The sequence below is a fragment of the Lissotriton vulgaris genome, chromosome 6 (assembly GCF_964263255.1).
Source record: "Lissotriton vulgaris chromosome 6, aLisVul1.2, whole genome shotgun sequence".
Classification (NCBI taxonomy): Eukaryota; Metazoa; Chordata; class Amphibia; order Caudata; family Salamandridae; genus Lissotriton; species Lissotriton vulgaris.
In genome coordinates, this window is record NC_141694.1 from 1,270,237,962 (window position 1) to 1,270,259,278 (window position 21,317).

Genomic DNA, 21,317 nt, shown 5'->3' on the forward strand with positions numbered 1-21,317 from the left:
TGGGTGCCACTAGTATCATTGTCATTGAGTGTTGCTGCAGTTTCCTCACCAGTAATGGAATTAGTGGTAGAGGAGGGAACGCGTAAGCAAATTTGTTGGACCAATTTATCCACAGTGCATTGCCCTGGGACCTTTGGTGTGGGTACCTGGATGTGAATTGTTTGCATTTTGCGTTCTGATGATTTGCAAACAGATCTATCTCTGGTTGCCCCCATTTTTGGAAGAATGGCTGTAGTATTTGGTCGTGCAGCTCCCATTCGTGAACTTGTTCTGACTGTCTGCTTAGGATGTCTGCTATTTGATTTTGAATTCCTGGTAGGTGTTCCGCTAACAAGTAGATCTTTTGAGGAATGGCCCATCTCCATATGTCCTGTGCTAGTTTGGACAGTTGGAGAGAGTGTGTCCCCCCCTGTTTTTGAATATAATACATTGCAGTCATGTTGTCTGTTCTGATCAGGACTGCCTTGTTTGTTATTTGCATTTGGAAAGCTTTTAGTGCTAGAAATATTGCTAATAGTTCTAGGTAGTTGATGTGCAGTTTCTTTTGCTGCGCACTCCACTTCCCCTGTACTGTGTATTTGTCCATATGCGCTCCCCATCCGGAGAGCGATGCGTCCGCTGTTATTATTACTTGTGGAATTGGCTCTAGGAACGACCGTCCCTTGGAAATGTTTTCTGTGTTCCACCACTTCAGAGAGCGATACGTCCGGTCGTTTACCAACACCAGATCTGTAATCTGACCTTGAGCCTGATTCCACTGTGTCGCTAGACACTCTTGTAGTGGGCGCATTTGTAGTCTGGCATGTGGTATTAGCAGTATGCAAGAGGACATCATGCCTAATAGTTGCATAAACACTCGTGCTGGTAGTGAGTGTTGTGGTTGAAATCTTTGTATTAACCCGACCATTGTCTGTACTCTGATTGGGTTGGGGTATGCTATTGCCTTTTCTGTGTCTACTGTAGCCCCCAGGTATTGCTGGATCTGGTTTGGTTGCAGGTGTGATTTTTTGTAGTTCACCGTAAACCCTAGGTGGTGCAGCAGTTGAATTGTCTTCTGTGTGTTGTGAAGACATTCTTCCTTTGATTTGGCCTTTATTAGCCAATCGTCCAAGTATGGGAAGACATGTATTTGTTGTCTTCTTAGGTGTGCTGCCACCACAGCTAGGCATTTTGTGAAAACTCTCGGTGCTGTTGTGACACCGAACGGAAGGACCTTGAACTGGTAGTGTTGTCCTTCTAACACAAACCTTAGGTATTTTCTGTGGGCTTTGTGAATTGGGATATGAAAGTAAGCGTCTTTTAGATCCAGTGTAGAAAGAAAGTCCCCTTTCTTCAGTAAAGGGAGTACTTGTTGGAGCGTGACCATGTGGAAGTGTTCCGAATTTATGTAAGCATTGAGAGGTCTGAGGTCTAATATTGGTCGTAGGGACCCGTCCTTTTTGGGGATCAGGAAGTATAGAGAGTATACTCCTGTTCCTTGTTGATCCTTTGGGACCTTCTCTATTGCATGCTTTTGTAGAAGTGCTAGCACTTCTTCTCTTAACAATGTCAGATGATCCTGACTCATTGGACGCTGTTTGGGGGGGATGTTTGGTGGGGTAGCTGTGAGTTCTAGGCAATAACCATGTTGGATAATTTGTCTCACCCACTTGTCTGACGTGATGTTTTCCCAGACAGGTAGGAACTGTGATAGACGTCCCCCGACCGGTGTTATGTGGTCTGGGGGGAGTTCTATGAAGTCACTGTTTTGGTGTTGAGGCGTTGCGGTTGTTATTATTTCCGCGGCCTCTACCCTTATTGTTGTTACCTCTGTAATTACCTCTTGAATTACCTCTGGGTGATGTTGGTGTGAAAGATGTGGATTGCTGATTTGTTCCTGTGTTTTTTGAGCCCCCTCTATAGGTGGATCTACGAAAGGAACCTCTGTGCGTTGGCTGTTGCAATGCTCCCATTGACTTAGCCGTTTCCGTATCTTTCTTCATCTTTTCTAATTTCTCGTCTGTACTTGAACCAAACAATGTCTTCTGATCAAATGGTCTGTTCAGTAGGGCTGTTTGAACTTCTTGTTTGAATCCTGAGATTCTAAGCCATGCGTGCCTTCTTAGCAGGACACTAGTGTTAATAGACCTTGCTGCAGTGTCTGCTGCGTCTAATGCACACTTAATGGAAGTATTGGTTATTATTTTACCTTCCTGTATTAATTGGTCTGCCTTCTTCTGATGTTCTTTTGGAAGATGTGTGAGAAGTTTTTCTAACTCATCGTAATGTGCCCTGTCGTAACGTGCGAGTAGTGCTTGTGTTTTAGCTATACGCCAGCTATTCGCTGCCTGTGATGCTACTCTTTTGCCTGATGCATCTATTAACTTCGACTCTTTATCTGGTGGAGGAGCCTCTCCTGTAGATAATGAGTTTGCTCTTTTACGAGCGTTTGAGACCACCAGCGAGTCTAGAGGTACATGCCCTCTAATAAATATTGGGTCCTTTGGAGCCGCTTTGTATTTTTTATCGATTCTTGGGTTTAACACCCTGGCTCTCACTGGGTTTTCGAATATTTCTTCTGTGTGAGTGAGAAGACCCTTTAGCATAGGAAGAGTACCTGATGTTCTCTGTGCACTAGGTAGAGTCTCTAACAAGAAATCCTCTATCTGAGGTTCTGTGTGCATATCTAGTTTGTGATATTTTGCTGCCCTATTAATGAGCTGCACAAAACCTGTGTTATCATCAGGTGGTGAAGGCTTTGAGGGGTATAGCTCTGGGTCGTTGTCCTCATCTGACCCTACATCGTAATTTTCCCATGGATCTTCCTCATCTGGGATAGATTCGTCATCCCCTTGAGGTTCTCCCTCCCCTATATCACTGTCTACATCTGACTGAGGTGTAGCTGGTCTTGGTGTGGAGGGTGTAGGAATATGTGGCCTATTGTGAGGAATAGGAGAAGAGGGTGTGTCTCTAGGACGAGGAGAAGCAGGAGGAGTTATGTTCGTCCCCATTGTTCTCTTTTTTGAAGGAAGAGGTTTATCTTCTGACTGTTCACTCTTTCTCTTCTTCGTGACCACTTTCCCAGTTTGTGGGTCAATAAACAAGATCTTTTGTTTGGGATCTGTTTGTTGCTCTTGAATCGGTACCGAGGGTCCTGGTTCCGAGAGCTGTTTTTGTTTTCGATCTTCAGATCTTTCTGTTTTCGACACCGAATGTCTGCTCGATTCCGACTTTTTGGGTATCGAGTGTCTTTTGGGCGATACATCAGATTTCTTTTTCGACATGGAATGTTTCGATACCGAGCTCTCCTTTGTATGCAGCCTCGGTGTCGAAGTCGATGTCGCCCTTTTCTCGGATCCGACGTGGTGGGATTCCGAGTGTTTCGGTTTCAGTTTCGGTTTCGTTGCCGGGCCCGAGGGCGGGGCGTCGGAAACTTTTTTCAGCGGTTTGACCGGGCCCGAGGGCGGGGTCGTTACCGCACGGGGTCGGTTTTTCGGTAAGGGGACGTCGTCACTCACGGTTTGTTGCTCGAAGAGTTCTTCAACCTCCGACTGGTCCCCTTCCGACCCCGACTGGTCCTCTTCTTCCTCGATTTGTTCGTCTCCGAACAGCTCCGGGATTGCCTCCGCCTGCATTCTGGAAGCCTCGTGTCTTTGAGCTCGACGATTTCTAATCGTTAGCTTGGAGGAGAATGCTGCGCAGGCTTCGCAGTCCCTGGATTCGTGTTCAGGCGATAGACAGAGGTTGCACACCTCGTGTAGGTCCTTGTGTGGGAACTTAGCACCACACGATGGACATTTTTTGAATGGAGTCCTTTCCATGGACTCCGGGCTTGACTGCGTCGAGAAAGGTCTCCTGTTCTTCGACGTAGATCCAAGTTTTTCTCTTCTATTTTGAATTTGTAACGCGTCGGAATGGAAAGGAACGCGTTCTCTAACAATACTGTCGAATTGGAAAGGGAATACGCGCCGAAAAATCACTTTCTTCTGAAGTTGATCTGGAGCGTCTCGATCTTCATCCGAACCCGATGGCGGAAAAAAACAATCTAAGGATGGAGCCGATGCCCATGCGCACTACCAACTAAGGGAGGAGTCACCAACATACAAAAGACTCTCCAAGAGAAAAACAAAGTGCAATCATCCGAGCCCAACACCAGATGGCGATCTATTCATAATGTACCATCTGCAGCCCATATGCCTCGAACATACTGCTACTAGCAGAATTGGAAAAAGTATATGAAAATAAGAGGAATATTAACGCGCTGATGGTTCCACATTTTGACAACAAGAACAGAAAACAAATTGCAGAAAAAAGAAGAGATAAAAGTAAAAAATACACAAAAGATGTATTGCAAGCATCAAATGTTTCTGAAAATGACTCTTGCGATGAACCAGAGGTTACAGTGGAAGTAACAACAGAAAAGCACAGAGACTTTATCAATCGAAAACGTGCGCAAAAAAATCAAGAACTTTGATGAACTGGAAGAAAGAATATCAGAAATCGAGAAATACATTCAAAACGTAGAGCAGCACGATGCTGCTATGGATCTGATGAATGAAGTAGTGATTTATATCGCAGAAAACACCACTGATACAAGTCCTGCTCTAGCACTTGTAACAACAAATGAACCACCAAGTGAAATCAATAATGAGCCAATGAACTCTGCTCAACATGAGCACCAGAATGCCTCAATAGGAAACATGATAACAAAAAAACGACAAGAAAAATGGAAGACTTAATCGGACGCACAAGAAAAATTATGCAAAAGCAAAGGGCAGCTATAAAGAATAACAGGCAATGTTTAAAAAAGACAAAAAGAAAATTGCCAGGATTATCACTGATGGGGCAGAAGATGCCACTTGCCAAATCAGTGCTGATGAAATCTTTCAATACTACAAAGGCATAATTGAAAAAGAAAACAAAAAGAAACCTAAATTCATGCCGATAGATCGAATACCAGAGGACTATGAAATTGATAGTCTTTGCAAAGAAATAACACTGCTCGAAATAACTCATGCCTTTGAGAGCTCCAATCTAAAGAAAGCAGGAGGGTCTGATAAGATATGTCTGAATGAACTAAATAAAGTGCACAGAAGACAACCAAGACTGCTGCCCAGAGTTCTAACATCTTGGTTGTTGATGAGAAGAGTACCAGAAATTATCAAAAAGAACCGGTCAATTTTTATACCCAAGAATGTACCGAATAGTGAACTTACAAAAATCAGTAACTGGCGTCCAATTACCATCAGTACTGCATTCATGAAGTTATTCACAAAAATATTAACTAGAAGACTCATTTTTTGTTGAATTCAATACGAGACAAAAAGGCTTCATGAAGGTGAGAGGTTGTCTTGAGAATCTGACTCCTGCAAAATATCATAAAAGGAGCAGGAAAAAACAGTCACTCATTAGCGGTTATGTTCATTGATATATCAAAAGCCTTCGACTTAGTCAGCCATGGTCACATTATACAGAGTCTCGCAAGGCAAAGAGTTCCACCAAACATCAAAGAAATAATAAAAGACCTATACACTGGCTCAACAACATCTTCCAAGGCAAAGAACAACGAAGCAACTCCTGAAATTAAAACAATTAAATCTGGGGTCAAACAAGGTGACTCTTTATCCCCACTACTATTTAACATTGCCATGGATCCTCTGATCAGTGACCTTCAGAAAAATGGCAAGGGCTTCACATTTGGATCAGATGGTCTTATTGAGCAAATCACCGCTCTCGCCTTTGCCATCGCAGTACTCAGCAGTACCTGGGAAGGAACGAGTACAAATCTGAAGATCATTGAAAAGTTCAGTAAAGCTACAGGATTAAAACGGAATGTGAAAAAAAACACATGGATTCTATATCAGTCACCATAAAGATAAAATATTGACTAACAACTGTAAACCATGGCAATTTGAAAGAGAAAATATTGAAAATATTCTTCCAGGAGAAAGTGAGAGATACCTCGGATTGAACCTTGATCCACACACTGGTCATACAAGCAACAACCAAATCAATGAGGTTCTTGTCAATTGGGCTCAAAAACTTGATAACCTATCACTTAAGCCCACGCAGAAAATTGAAATGTTGTGCCAGTACTTGGTACCTAAACTATCATTCAAATTAGAAATGACAGGAACAGAAGCAAAAACGTTCAATGTTTTTAATCAAACAATAAAAAAGTATGTCAAACACCTTCTACACCTTCCTGCATACGCATGTGATGGTCTCAATAGTTTATTGTATCTCAGGGCAGCTTCAGACTTGTACATAGCGCATTCATTTATGTATGTAGGAGAAAATATAAATGAAAACATTGATAACGATCAAAAACACAAAAACTAAACATTTTGGACAGTTGCTTTCGGAGTTATGATTTGAATTTGTTTGCAACATGGTTTGAGAAATGGGCTAATCTCCCTGTCCAAGGTGATGGTATAAAATACTTAGCATGTAATCCAACCTCAAACTTCTGGATCAGCAAGCATAACAAAATGAAAGAAAACCAGTACATAGCTGCGCTGATGTTAAGAGGAAATGTTTTATATACCAGAGAAACCATTACCAGGGGAAGAAATCGTGCATTTGCTACATGTAGGTATTGTAATGATGTTTGTTAAACAATTTCTCATATCTCAGGTGCATGTCCTAAGACCAAGGATATTAGAATAAAGAGACATAACAAAATTCTGGAATTGCTCATTGACAGAGCAAAACGTTGTGGTTGGATGGCATATAGGGAACCTCATGTTAAGAATAATCAAGGAGAACTACGAAAACCAGATGTAGTTTTTACCAAAAATGGTACAGCTGTAGTGATTGATGTTTCAATTCGTTATGAAAACTCTCAAAATTCCCTTGAATTAGTGTTTGAGAGTAAGGTGAAATACTATCAGGATCTGTCACAGCAAATCAAAGATCTCACAAAATGCAAAACTGTTAAATTTCATGGCTTTATCGTAGGATGTCGTGGTATCTGGCCTCAATGTATTGATGTTGTTCTGGCTGATTTAGGTCTACAAATGGCATTTCCATTCAAGAAAAATGTTTGCCGGACTACTTTAATGGACACTCTTAAAATGTGCCAAGTATTCATGGACAATTGAGTATCAAACTCATACTGAGATGTACACTTTTTTTGCAGCACACGTCACCCTTATAAAACATAATGTTTGAACACATAGGTTTATATAAGAGTTAGTATAGATGTGAATTTTATAGATGTGAATTTTAATAGATGTGCTTTCTAATTAGATGTGCAATTTGTAGATGTGTATTTTTTTGTTTTATATATGTGTGCTTATAACAATATAGATATAGTGTGTACATCGTACTTTTTGAAATGTCTTGAATGATGAATAGGTCTCAAATAATCGCATTCACATAAATATCACACATTGATTATTGATGTCCTGCTAAAGAAGACCCAGTTGAGCTTGACTCTAGTCTGGCACTGTGAAGAGGCATGAGAGGTGTAGGATAAGTGGGAGGCCCTCGGGCCACTGGTGAAATACCACTACTCTTATCGTTTTTTCACTTTCCCGGTGAGCCGGGGGGGGGGGGGGGGGCGAGCCCCGTGGGGCTCTCGCTTCTGGCTCCAAGCGCCCGGTGCCCGCCGGGCGCGACCCGCTCCGGGGACAGTGGCAGGTGGGGAGTTTGACTGGGGCGGTACGCCTGTCAAACGATAACGCAGGTGTCCTAAGGCGAGCTCAGGGAGGACAGAAACCTCCCGCGGAGCAGAAGGGCAAAAGCTCGTTGGATCTGGATTTTCAGTATGAATACAGACTGTGAAAGCGGGGCCTCACCATACTTCTGACTTTTTGGGTTTCAAGCAAGAGGTGTCCGAAAAGTTACCACAGGGATAACTGGCTTGTGGCGGCCAAGCGTTCATAGCGACGTCGCTTTTTGGTCCTTCGATGTCAGCTCTTCCTATCATTGTGAAGCAGAATTCACGAAGCGTTGGATTGTTCACCCACTAATAGGAAATGTGAGCTGGGTTTAGACCGTCGTGAGACAGGTTAGTTTTACCCTACTGATGTGTTGTTGCAATAGTAATCCTGCTCAGTACGAGAGGAACCGCAGGTTCAGACATTTGGTGTATGTGCTTGGCTGAGGAGCCAATGGGGCGAAGCTACCATCTATGGGATTATGACTGAACGCTTCTAAGTCAGAATCCCCCCCTAAACCGTAACGATACCGCAGTGCCGTGGAGCCTCGGTTGGCCTGGGATAGCCGGCCTCTCTCGGGGCGGCCGGTGCGTAGAGCCGCTCGCTTTGGGACCGGAGCGCGGACGGAAGGGGGCCGCCTCCATCGCCCTTAGTGCACCGCATGTTCGTGAGACACCCGGTTCTAAATCATTCATAGCCGACCTGATTCTGTGTCAGGGTTTCGTAAGTAGCAGAGCAGCTACCTCACTGAGATCTATTGAAAGTCATCCTCTGAGCCAAGCTTTTGTCTCTCCGTGCGTGGGTGCCCGCGGACGCCGCCCTCCACCACACCCAGGGATGGGTCCCTCTGCCGCTGGGCCGGCGGGAGGGACGCGGAGGGGTTAACACGGGTCCGTGAGAGGCTGCCTCCACCATGTGCCCTTCGGCACGGGGGCCTCCCTCTCCTGTCCCTGCCCCACCGGGGGACGGGGGCCACCATCCCTTGCGGGTCAGCAGGGTGACCAGATGGCCTCCCATTCCCGCTGCTCCCGGGCAAGTCGGGCAGGGAGGTGAGCAGCAGCCACCTGGGGGAAGGAAGCTCCAGAGCGGCTGCCTTGGTGCGCCCGGCCACCCTCGCTGGACTGCAAGGGCGACTGGGTACGACAGCCTCCCAGGCCATCTGGGCGCTGGGCCATCTGGTCGCCTGTCTGCGCGACCAGATGGGTCGCCTGGCTGCGCGACCAGATGGGTCGCCTGGCTGCGCGACCAGATGGGCCTGCAGGCTGGGTGACCAGATGGGCCTGCAGGCTGGGTGACCAGATGGGCCTGCAGGCAGGCGGCCGGGCTAACTTCAACTTTTGTCCTTCCCTAGAGTTCTGTAAGCTCCCACTATGTAGGGGCTTAATAGTCGAGAAAAATGTGCTCCCCGGGCAGGCCGTCGGGGAGTGGACGTGGCCTGGGTTTAACCCTCCTTGGGTCCGGCTAAGGGTCCGTGCGCTGGGGACGAGGCTCCACCGGGCCCCAGGTAGGCTCTCCCCGGCCTGGCTAGGGTTCGGAAGGTGGGACCGGGCCCAGGGCTTGAGCTCCGTCCAGCCGGCCCCGGGGTGCGTGAGCCCCCCGTCCTGCAAGCCATTACTGGGTCTGGGCGCTGGGAACGGGGCTCCACCGGGGCCCGGGGAGGCTCTCCCCGGCCTGGCTACGGTTCGGAAGCTGGGACGGGGCCCGGGGCTTAAGCTCCGTCCAGCCGGCCCCGGGGTGCGTGAGCCCCCTGCCCTGCAAGCCATCAGAGGGTCCGTGCGCTGGGGACGGGGCTCCACCGGGGCCCAGGGAGGCTCTCCCCGGCCTGGCTAGGGTTCGGAAGGTGTGACCGAGCCCGGGGAGAAGGTGTGACTACGCTGTCAGAGTGGAGTTTTCTGCCCACCCCTAGTTTTATTTAAGAAGTGGACAAACTAGGGCTTCTTTCATGTAATTTTATCCAACGCCGAATGGACTTCGTCCACTGTGGGGACTGGAGTCTTCATTCACGCACAAACATGTTTTATTTTATTAACTACGATCACTGTACAAATGAAGCCCAGCTTTGCAAGGACGTTACTATCATCTTTAAAAACTTCCACTGAAATTTGTTTACAACGTAATGGAGGTCATTGTTAGGATTTGTGGACAACAGTAATAATTTGGCCCCCAAATTACCCTTCAAAGATCTGGCATTGATGGGCACCTGCAACACAAAAAGATACTGTAGAGGGCAAGACGTGCCAGATCACCCTCTAATTATCATATATTCAAACATCAAAGATCTGGCACTGTTGGGCACCTTCTCAAATTTGTGTATAAAGGATTGATATGGGGGGGATATTCTTATCTTTACCCAAAACCAGCTGTTCGTTTACACAGTCTGACCTAATCCTCTGTGCCCACTTGATTAATATTTTAAGATTGTGTCCAGTGAAAGGTGTACAGAAAAAACATACAATAGAGACCCCGTGAAAAATGTGACAAGAAGTCTAACAAAATTGAGCTACACACACACACATACTTGTAACTTTTTAATCCGAAATGTGAGTCTGCCAAGTATTAAAAACACGGCATGTTGTAAACCACTTCAAGGACGGCCAACATGTTTCATACATTAGCAGCAAACTCGTCAGGGCAACCAAGGTCAGCAATCACCTCCCTGGACATCTAGCAATAAATCAAGAGTGACTGACAAACTCGCAGAAAATAAAGAGATTTATTTAGAGAGAAATACCCCCAAATCATAGCTTATTTCAGTACAGGTATTAATTAAAAACGGACATGTGGCTACAATATAGCACCTAATCCTTTGTTAAAGTCGTAATATTTACCTAGTGAGAGCCTAGATCCCACATACCAGCTATCACTTAGTCGCAAGGGTGTGTATCGTTTATACTTTTGATCCCTTCACATAGCACAATCGTTGCTTACAAGTTCATCTGTGGAAATAGACATCTCATTATGTGTTTCTAAACGGTCCCGCTGGAAATAGCAAAAAAATCATTTATGTGGATTCAAACACAAGCTCGACCTCTATTTCACTGCAATAATTATACTTCCTGTCTGTTTTAACCGATCGCAGTCAGACTACTCTACCAATATGAGTCACCATTGCATCCCCACTGTCAAGATAAGGGGTTCAGGCGCCCTCTTTAAATGCCCCGGTTTTCAATGTACTGATATATGAAACTCCCTATATCTTCCTCGTATGGGGTACTGGTGAGAACCAGATTTCACAGTGTGGCACGGCCCCAATACCACTACTTCTCAACTGAGGTATCAAAATGAGGCCAGTGCGAACCAAAACTACATACCTATTATCCCTAGATTCCAGTATAAAACCAAGGGAGGTAGGACCTTCACCGTACGGGCATCAAAGGCATGGAATGCCATGCCCAAAGACCTCAGACTCCTTGCTCAGGAGAACGTCTTCAGGAAGCATTTAAAAACCTGGATTTACAGTTTGTCAGACGGTTTTGTAATGGCTGCCATTTAGGTTTACCATTGTATTGTACACTTGTTCAGCGTTAGGATGCTCCTTTCGGAGCGACAGTTAGCGCTTTAGAAATACCCTAAACAAATACTATGGAGTATGAGAACTAGTACATTATTTTTGGCTACTCAGGATAACATCAAGGCCATCTAAAGCATTCCGCCATCACACTCATATAGCCAGCATGCATACGTATTAGCAATGCAACAGTAGTATCATGCGCCCAGTGAACATGTATCCATGGACCAGATATAGGGAAGTACACAGTCCCGGACTGCCACTACCCTAAGTGTATTAAAATCAACATGCATCGCCGATAGTACGCCACAATAGGAATATCCTGGTTTTAGTAGAGACTGTTTGACATTTAAATATGGCGCCAGAGTTATCAGTAATGACAAGGAGCACGTAACGGGGGTCATGTGCCGATGAAAATGTCATGATTCACATGGAGGTTGACCGTGTCTTGTTGAAATGTAAGGAAATCGCTCGTGAGCAACATACCGGGTTGAATTACCGCGTGGAGATCCTTGGTGATGCGGTAAGAGTACGTTTTTTGTGAAGAGGGCGTTATGAGTGATGCAGCCTTGGAGAATGAATAGAAGGCTGTGGACAAGGTTGTAATTAGGTCACACGTTGTCCAGCCATCATGCCTGGGCAGTTCGCAGTGGCTCAGGCATGGCCAAAATAGGAAGCAAGACAATGTTGTGCAACAAGTATGATGCAAAGTGACATTGCTTTTAATTGAATTGATGAGATTAAGTCAGCATTTGCGAGACACCGGGGCATGCTTGCGAGTGAAATTGGGGGTCGAGCTTGTGTTGGAATCCACTTTAATGATTTTGTGCTATTTTTAGTGGCACAGTTTAGAAACACATAATGAGATATGTCTATTTCCACAGATGAACTTGTAAGCAACGATTGTGCTATGTAAAGGGATCGAAAGTATAAACCATACACACCCTTGTGACTAAGTGAGAGCTGGTATGTGGGCCCATGGCTCTCACTAGGTAAATATTACCACTTTTTAGCAAAGGACTGGGTGCTCTCTCTTAGCCACATGTCCGTTTTTAATTAATACCTTTATTGTTTTCTGTGTGTTTGTCAGTCACTCTTGATTTATTGCTAGATGTCCAGGGAGGCGATTGCGGACCTCGGGTGCCCGACGAGTTTGCCGCTAATATACAACAGGCAATGTTGGCCTTCCTTGAAGTGGTTTACAACATGCCGTGTTTTTAATGCTGGGCAGACTCACATTTCGGATTAAAAAGTTACAAGTATGTGTGTGAGTGTAGCTCAATTTTATTAGAGACTTCTTGTGTCTCATTTTTTCAAGGGGTCTCTAGTGTATGTTTTTTCTCTATACCTTTTTTCACTGGGCACAATTTTCTTTTTTGTTTGAGAAAGTTATCGATGATGATAAAAACGTGGCAAGCTGGTGAGAACCTACCAGTACCTTCTCTGGTGGTGCGCAAGTGAGATACTTTCTCATTTCTCTACAAATTTTTCTTTGTAGTACACATACACTTAACTAGAGTGGGTATGCTGTATGTTGAGTGACTTGACTGACCACTTTTCTTCTTGTATCTGTTTAAAAATATTAATCAAGTGGGCACAGAGGATTAGGTCAGACTGTGCAAACGAACAGCTGGATTTGGGTAAAGATAAGAATATCCCCCATATCAATCCTTTATACACAAACATTTGAGAAGGTGCCCGTCAGTGCTAGATCTTTGAATATATGATGATTGGAGGGCGATCTGGCATGACTTGCCCTCTACAGCTCCTTATTGAAAGCACTCAAAATTATCCTGCAAACTCAGTAGTTGGAAACCTTCCTCCTTATAAACAACCAACTGAACCCAAATAACACATTTTGACAGTCACATTGATTCGGTAAAAAATTCACCATCTCAACATAAGACCATGAGATTCATACAAGTACAATCGTCAATACAGGTTTCATGTACTTGCCTTTCCTCCCTGGGGTTCTGGGCCTGGAAGAGGGTTCTGCGTTCACAAGCCAGCTTGCTTCTGCGGGCATAGATAGTGGTCGAGGTCTGCCTACAGAGAATGGAGAGGGAAATATAAAGCATCCATGATTACGGTCAAGGTCAACACGTGCCATTAGACAGCTCGAAACACACAAACTTTGTGCTTTTTACTTGACATGGGAAAGCGAGAAACACCAAATAAACCAACTCTGGAGAACTAATTAATGAATCACAGGTCAATTATAACAATTACACAAATTAAAAAAGGCAGGCTCAGGAGCCCACATCATGCTCATCAATATGAACGGCCCTTTCCCAATCATCTTTTATTTTTTTTTACAGATTAGGGATATTTGAATAGCATGCACCTAGGTTCAGAAGGTGAAACAGTAGACATCTTCATCTGGGCAGATACAAATCAATGATACGTACAAAACAAATAAGGAAATAACTGTACAAAACATACAGCAGACCAGCAAATGAAGTAGCAATTCAATGGAGAAAATGGAAGGGATATGCAAAACAATCATTGGCAAAGCCAATAGGCCTTGGCCATAGAAGATATTGGCTTTGGCAAGGATTAGTGGCCATGCTGTACAGCAAAATGGATACTTTGCTGAGCTGCTAAAAAATAATTTTTAAAAATCACAATGACACAGCCGAGGCTAATGCACTTTTTTTTCCTTCTAAATTTAAAGTGCATTAACGCTGGATGCAACTGTCTTTTTATGTATTATTTTTAGTCATGCTGCATAGCAGCATACAGTATAGCTACAAATTACTGCCAAAGTCAGCAATGCCTAGGCTTTACAGAATGAATAAAAAACAATGGCAGAAACAATAGTCTCAAAGGAGTGACCTATTGACTTTGGCGATGCTTGTTCGGTCTCCGCAGAACACCCCAGCGATTCTGAGCAAATCAGTTAATCTAACCATGCGTAAAAAAAATGATTGCCATTTGGTAAAAAATGCTATCACAAAGAAAGTAATTGCGCCCATATCCAGGACTTAATGCAAATATTCTAGAAAACCGATAACATCTGTTGACCCAATGAAAGCAGATAACATCTGTTGTCAGATTAAACATCCAGTTCAAAAGAGAAAAGGGCTTCTTTGAAGAGTGTGTTATAATAATAAAGTAAAACACAGCTGCAAGGGGTTCACCAAGGACGACAGGAAAGGAGAAAAATAAAAATAGCACCTTGATAAAAGTTCGATCAGCGAAAGGACAGCAATCAAGCTGAAGCAGTCCGTACTTGGTCCATGCTCCAGCCAAAAGAAGAGGAAGTGAAGCCAGCACAAACTGGCCAATTAGAAGGCAGCAAATAGGAGTATAATACACTAAAGGGGGGCCTGAATGGGAAATATTTAATGACCTGGCATTGTTACAGTCCCTATAACTCCATAACAAACAAAGTGTAACAATGGGTCAACAGAAAAATAGTGCAGCTATCTATATGACTGTGTGCGTGAAAGAGGAACACAATCCCCGAATCCAAAGTATTCTTGGTGAAAAAATATGTTCCCATCAGATACCCGTCCTGTACCGCCCTACATCACTTGGGATCCTTCACCCGAAGGAAGTGGAAAGAACCACTTAGGATTAGGTAGATTGTGACCTAATCACAGTGTGAGGGAATATAAAGTGTGTGGGTCTGAAAGTTTCTTAATGGTATCAGGGGGCACAGAAAATTAACAAAAAGCAGTGCAAAAGGTGCTCATTGTAGCGTGTGAAAGTGAAAGAATTAATATTGGGTTGTGGGAGTGGAAAAGAAGTTTATTGGGGTCCTACCCACACCCAAGGCTAAAAAACAGTGCGAGTAGTGGTAACAAATAACTACTCAGATTTTGGTCGACATGTTTCTGCAGTATTCATTGGTTCAAAAGATACCAGTCTGCTTCATCAGGACCTTCTTATAATTAAAGTGCAACTGCTGAATTACAAGTGTTTAGTGTGTATTAAAAAATCATATCACCTGCAAGCACCAGTGGATATGATCCAGGTCATTGAGCAATGGACAGACACACATAAAAAACAACAAAGAAACACACAGTTAATGACGAAAGCTGCAACGCATAGAGATAGGCTCAAAATGTACATATATGCCAAACAATTTATGGTCAGTGTTTGTAACATTAATCAAACATATAAGCCAGGTACATATATCCTGGTTTTTTTTTAAGCCAAGCTTATATTCACTCACCCATGTTCTGGGGAATGTACTCTCCACCTCACCCGGCAACAGCTCAGGTACAAATGGAGCACCGCTCTATTAGATGTGAACAAAAAAACGAGATGAAAGAGGAAGAGCTCACTAGAACTCAATCTGAAAACACTTTCCTTCTATCACTGGGGATTTTTATACAGTGATAGAGGTGAGTTACTGCTGTTACTGTGATATTCAACCATAGGTAACTGTAATCTTGCTTTAATTAGCACAGACTGCACTATTGAGTCTACTCAGGCATGGTTAAAAATAATACGTAATAGCCCTGTTTAATGTGATGGATAAGGCGATCTATTATATCTATGTAGATATTAAACCACCATGCGCAAAAAATAGGCACTCTTGACCATCATATACTAACTATTTTCGAATTGCCATATTGTCTATTAAGTCTTACAGTGACCATTCAGCGCGCGTATGAGTGTTGCCGCCTAGAGGAAGGCGAGGAGTACCGACGGACAGGTAAGCGAGGCGGGGCGGTTGAGAAGCAGAATGGTTGGGGCGGATAGTTCTCCGTTTTCAGAGACCACTCTGGGTCTGTGAATACTTTATATACTTCACGGGTGAACTCGAATGTTACTAGATTAAGCAAGAACAGCCCAACAGGCGAGTTAGCATTTCTGACTTAGAACACAGCGGCAACACTCATACGCGCGCTGAATGGTCACTGTAAGACTTAATAGACAATATGGCAATTCGAAAATAGTTAGTATATGATGGTCAAGAGTGCCTATTTTTTGCGCATGGTGGTTTAATATCTACATAGATATAATAGATCGCCTTATCCATCACATTAAACAGGGCTATTACGTATTATTTTTAACCATGCCTGAGTAGACTCAATAGTGCAGTCTGTGCTAATTAAAGCAAGATTACAGTTACCTATGGTTGAATATCACAGTAACAGCAGTAACTCACCTCTATCACTGTATAAAAATCCCCAGTGATAGAAGGAAAGTGTTTTCAGATTGAGTTCTAGTGAGCTCTTCCTCTTTCATCTCGTTTTTTTGTTCACATCTAATAGAGCGGTGCTCCATTTGTACCTGAGCTGTTGCCGGGTGAGGTGGAGAGTACATTCCCCAGAACATGGGTGAGTGAATATAAGCTTGGCTTAAAAAAAAACAGGATATATGTACCTGGCTTATATGTTTGATTAATGTTACAAACACTGACCATAAATTGTTTAGCATATATGTACATTTTGAGCCTATCTCTATGCGTTGCAGCTTTCGTCATTAACTGTGTGTTTCTTTGTTGTTTTTTATGTGTGTCTGTCCATTGCTCAATGACTTGGATCATATCCACTGGTGCTTGCAGGTGATATGATTTTTTAATACACACTAAACACTTGTAATTCAGCAGTTGCACTTTAATTATAAGAAGGTCCTGATGAAGCAGACTGGTATCTTTTGAACCAATGAATACTGCAGAAACATGTCGACCAAAATCTGAGTAGTTATTTGTTACCACTACTCGCACTGTTTTTTAGCCTTGGGTGTGGGTAGGACCCCAATAAACTTCTTTTCCACTCCCACAACCCAATATTAATTCTTTCACTTTCACACGCTACAATGAGCACCTCTTGCACTGCTTTTTGTTAATTTTCTGTGCCCCCTGATACCATTAAGAAACTTTCAGACCCACACACTTTATATTCCCTCACACTGTGATTAGGTCACAATCTACCTAATCCTAAGTGGTTCTTTCCACTTCCTTCGGGTGAAGGATCCCAAGTGATGTAGGGCGGTACAGGACGGGTATCTGATGGGAACATTTTTTCACCAAGAATACTTTGGATTCAGGGATTGTGTTCCTCTTTCACGCACACAGTCATATAGATAGCTGCACTATTTTTCTGTTGACCCATTGTTACACTTTGTTTGTTATGGAGCAAATAGGAGTAACAATGAAGCCAACACATGTTATGCAATGGGAGAATGCGAGTCCCTGGTTGCATACAATATCTCTTGCAAGAGAGAGTACATGCAGCGCATGTGCTGCCACAGGCAAGACCTAAAGAGCAGGGTAAAATTTACAAAAAGCATGCCTATTGGACAAGAAGGGAGCGTGATCAAGTGGCTGGGATGTGGGGGAAACTTAAGCTCTTTTCTAAATGTCAAGAGGGGAAATTTTCATTTAAGGTGGGAAACTGTTGTATAATTTGCCAAAAAATAAGGGCAAAGGCTAGTCTTGTTCTTTTCCCGTTTCTGTTCTTGATTGTTCATGGCCTGTATCTATTGAGCATATTCACAATGTAGTCTTGTTTTGAAGGAAGGGCTTGGTCCATCTAACCATGAAGTGTAAATTCCAGTCAGGTTTTCAGGAGAGCCGTTATTTAAACTGTACGAAGCCAAGCTACAAATACTAAATTTCAGTTGAGGTTACTTGCATGTTTGGTGATCACTGTGAAAACCCAACTGGACTTTATACTATTTGGTGGTTCAACAAGCTGAGCCCTAATGGATAGTTAGGAACCATTGCAAAATACAAGGACATGACATAAGAGACAACATACAAGAAAGTGCCAGCAAGGTACAAGAAACTGATCCTGTCCAATAATTGCTACTAAAGCATACCCACATGTAGGTGAACAAACCTGTTTTTAGCTTTAAATAATGGACGGTGGGGGGGAGGAGCTTCGCGTGTGACCAAAATGGCCGCGTGAGCACAGGGCTCCTGAGACCCTCGTAACGTCCCACGTCTATCCAGTCATCTATCCTGCCCTTCATTGAAGTATCCGTGAAGATGAACCACGGGTGAGGCGAGACCTGCTTTCCGATTCCGAATCGGACCCCGGGAACCGGAGCTGTGGTGCTCAGAAGATTACGGCCTACGAGTCCGTGATGCCCGGCTGTGGAGTTGGCACAGTGCCCGAGCTGTAGTTGAACAACATCGGCCTGAGGTGGTGGGGTCGACAGGCCTGGTTGACTTTCACTTTCGATTTGTTTTTCCCGGAGGGAGATCCGACGGCGAGCGGCCCCTTAGTACAGAGGTCGGCTATTCTACGCTACATCCGAGTGTACCTCCTCACCGCTTTGAGAGTCTTGAGAGGATACCTGGCATTTGCCCTCCGAATCAGGTTGGACCACAGCCCGGGGGGCCCTGGAGCCGCCATCTTCCTACCTAGTCTACCTGCCTCACGTCGGTCTGTACTCCGCGATGGCGGGGAAACCGGAGGGGGAAAAGCAGAAGCTCAAGACAACTCGGCGGGGTGGCTATACCCAGACTAACAACATGGACCGTTATGCCCAGACTAGGGGATCTCCGAGCGGACCGGGCAGATCGCTGGAGGACACTAGAGATGCTCCGACTTCGGCAACTGAACCCACCTTGCAAGACGTTATGGCCGCTATAGATGGGATCAAATCTTCCCTTGGGCAACAAATGGAGACCCTCGCCCATAAACTTGATACTGTGGCGATTGATGTCAATCTGATCCGTATGAACTTGACAAAAACGAACGAGAAAGTCAAGTCATTGGACTTTAAGACCTCCAGTTTGAAGAGTGATGTTGCTGATCTGCAGACGGAGGTCCGCAACTTGAAGGCCTCCAATGATCTCTTCGTCTGGAGGATTTTGAAGGGAGGGCTCGGCGGAACAACATTCGTATCATCGGTGTCCCGGAGAATGCGGAAGATTCTGCAGCTGACCTTTTCGTTGAAAATCTGGTTGTTAACCATCTTGCACCCAAGGGATTGAGTACATTTTTCATGGTTGAGCAGGCTCATAGAGTTCCGGGTGGTAAGCCAAAGGTGGGTGCCCCACTGCGGCCTATGATCGCAAGGATTTTTAATTTTCGTGAGAGACGCTATCCTGCAGGCCTCGCGGATGAGTGGTCCTATGAAGTTTGAGAACACTACTATCAACTTCTACCCGGACTTTAGCCAATCTGTTCAAAGGCAGAGAATTGGCTTCCTGGGGGTAAAGAGGAGACTGCGTGATATGGGCCTTAAGTACGCTATGATTTTTCCAGCCAAGTTGAGGATCGAACACGCTGCGCGCACTTATTTTTTTGATCGACCAGACGCGGTGGCCGACTAGCTTCACACTCTACCGAACCATCATGCGCCAGAGGAACAATCCGGAGGGGCAGAAGGAGGACCGATGGAACAGGAATAGACACCTTTTGCCTGGTTTCTGGGGTCCCCAGTGGGCCTCGAAATGTGGTTCGCTAATCCTGCAATGTGAATGGTTGTGACATCCAGGGGGGATTGCGGGGCTATTGGTGGGTCTCTTTCCTCCTCTGACTTAGTTTTTGTAGCTTAGTTAGATGTGGGGGCGACAGGCACACTGCAAGTTGAGGTGTCTTTCTAGTCTTATGCAGGGGTGCAGGGTTCGTAACGGGATGTTGGTGGGGGGAGTAGGGGGTTCTTTTTGGGGTGTGTGTTTGTTTTTCTGCAAGGCAATGTATTGTTAGACCTTCTGATCCAAGTGCTGGATTCTTGTTGGGGTTGGTACTTTTACTTTTGGATGGGGGGTAGGGGGCTGAAACTGATGAGTTGGAATGTGAATGGGTTGGGGAATAGGATTAAACGAGGGGTGGTGCTGCAATTATGGAAACGTCTCTCCCCAGATGTGGTCCTTCTTCAGGAGACTCACTTGATAGGCAATACTTGCCATGCCATGAATAGGAAGGGGTATCGTCTGGTCGCCCATGCCGGGTTTTCCTCAGGCTCAAGGGGGGGGTTGGTATTCTGATTAAGGATTCTCTCCCACTGGAGATCGACGCTACGGTCCTCGATGACAGAGGGCGCTATGTCGCTCTAACGGGTAGGTGAGAGGGCCGAACTCATTTCCTGGTTTCTGTTTATGTCCCCCCTGGCTTACAGTCAACTACTTTCGCAGACTTGGGACGGGTGGTCCTCGCTCTCCCCGAGGGGTCATTGCTATTGGGTGGTGATTTTAACGCTGTGGCTTCTGGTATGGTTGATCGACATCCACCTAGAGATCTTAAGGGGGCGCAGAACTGGCTTCACGATTTCATTGATACTCTGGGTTTGGTGGATTGCAGGGGATTGTTGCATCCCGCTCAGCGACAGTTCACTTTTCACTCGGGCGCTCACGGTAGTCTTTCTAGAATTGATTATGCTTTGGTGCCGGCTGCACAGGCGCTTTCTGTTACTGAGGTTAAGCATCTGGCTTGGGGGATCTCTGATCATTCTCCACTATGGCTTCGTATGGAGTCCTGTTCTGGGACAGAGGGTCGGGTAGCCCCGATCAACCCCTGGTACCTCCGGAACCCTAAAACTCGTGCGGATCTGGTAAAATCTCTTGACCAATATTTTCTTGAGAATGAGGGTTCGGTTTCGTCTGCGGTATCCCTCTGGGAGGCTTTCAAGACTGTGTTAGGCGCCAGGCCCTGTCGTTAATCGCAGGTGTTAAGAAACGGAGAGATGAGGAGGTGGTTAACATTGAAGCAGAGATAGCGGACCTGGAGCTCGGCCTGGAGCGGGAGGTTACCTGTGTTAGGACGCATATTTTGCGACTCAAACAGTTGGAATATAGGGCCTTAGTTACTGATGCGGCTAAGGCCATGAGTAGAGAACAACAGGGACTATATTACCTGGGAGATAAAGCAGGCAAACTGATAGCGTGGCTGGATTAGAAGGATAGGGCTAGTCGTGTGGTGCCTGTGATCGAGACTGCGAGTGGTGGTCGTGTTACTGAACCTGAGGAGATCGTTCAGTGTTTTGCGAATCACTTTCAGTCAGTGTACTCCTCTGTGTCGGATAGGCCGGAGGAGGATTCACATCTATTGTTGCGTGATATTGCTCTACCGCATCTTTCCGATTTGGATAGGGAACAAATGGATGCTCCAATAACCGCAGACGAGGTGGCTCTTGCAATTCGCTCCCTGCATTCGGGAAAGGCTATGGGTCCTAACGGCCTGCCTATTGAACTCTACAAGTTGCGGCCTGACAAGATAGCGCCCTATGTAAGAGACATGTTTTTGGAGTCTCGT

General features: G+C 45.0%; 1 protein-coding gene and 1 pseudogene across 1 annotated transcript in view; one reads left to right on the forward strand and one right to left on the reverse strand.

Moving 5' to 3' along the window:
* The window catches only part of CNKSR3 (CNKSR family member 3), a 211,473-nt gene that overhangs the window by 13,568 nt on the left and 176,588 nt on the right, over positions 1-21,317 (reverse strand). Inside the window, exon 12 of the mRNA XM_086927390.1 lies at positions 13,108-13,197. Within this exon, the coding sequence (XP_086783516.1) occupies positions 13,108-13,197 (90 nt within the window). The remainder of the gene's footprint in view (positions 1-13,107; positions 13,198-21,317) is intronic.
* On the forward strand, positions 7,384-8,428 carry LOC147708756 (28S ribosomal RNA; annotated as a pseudogene).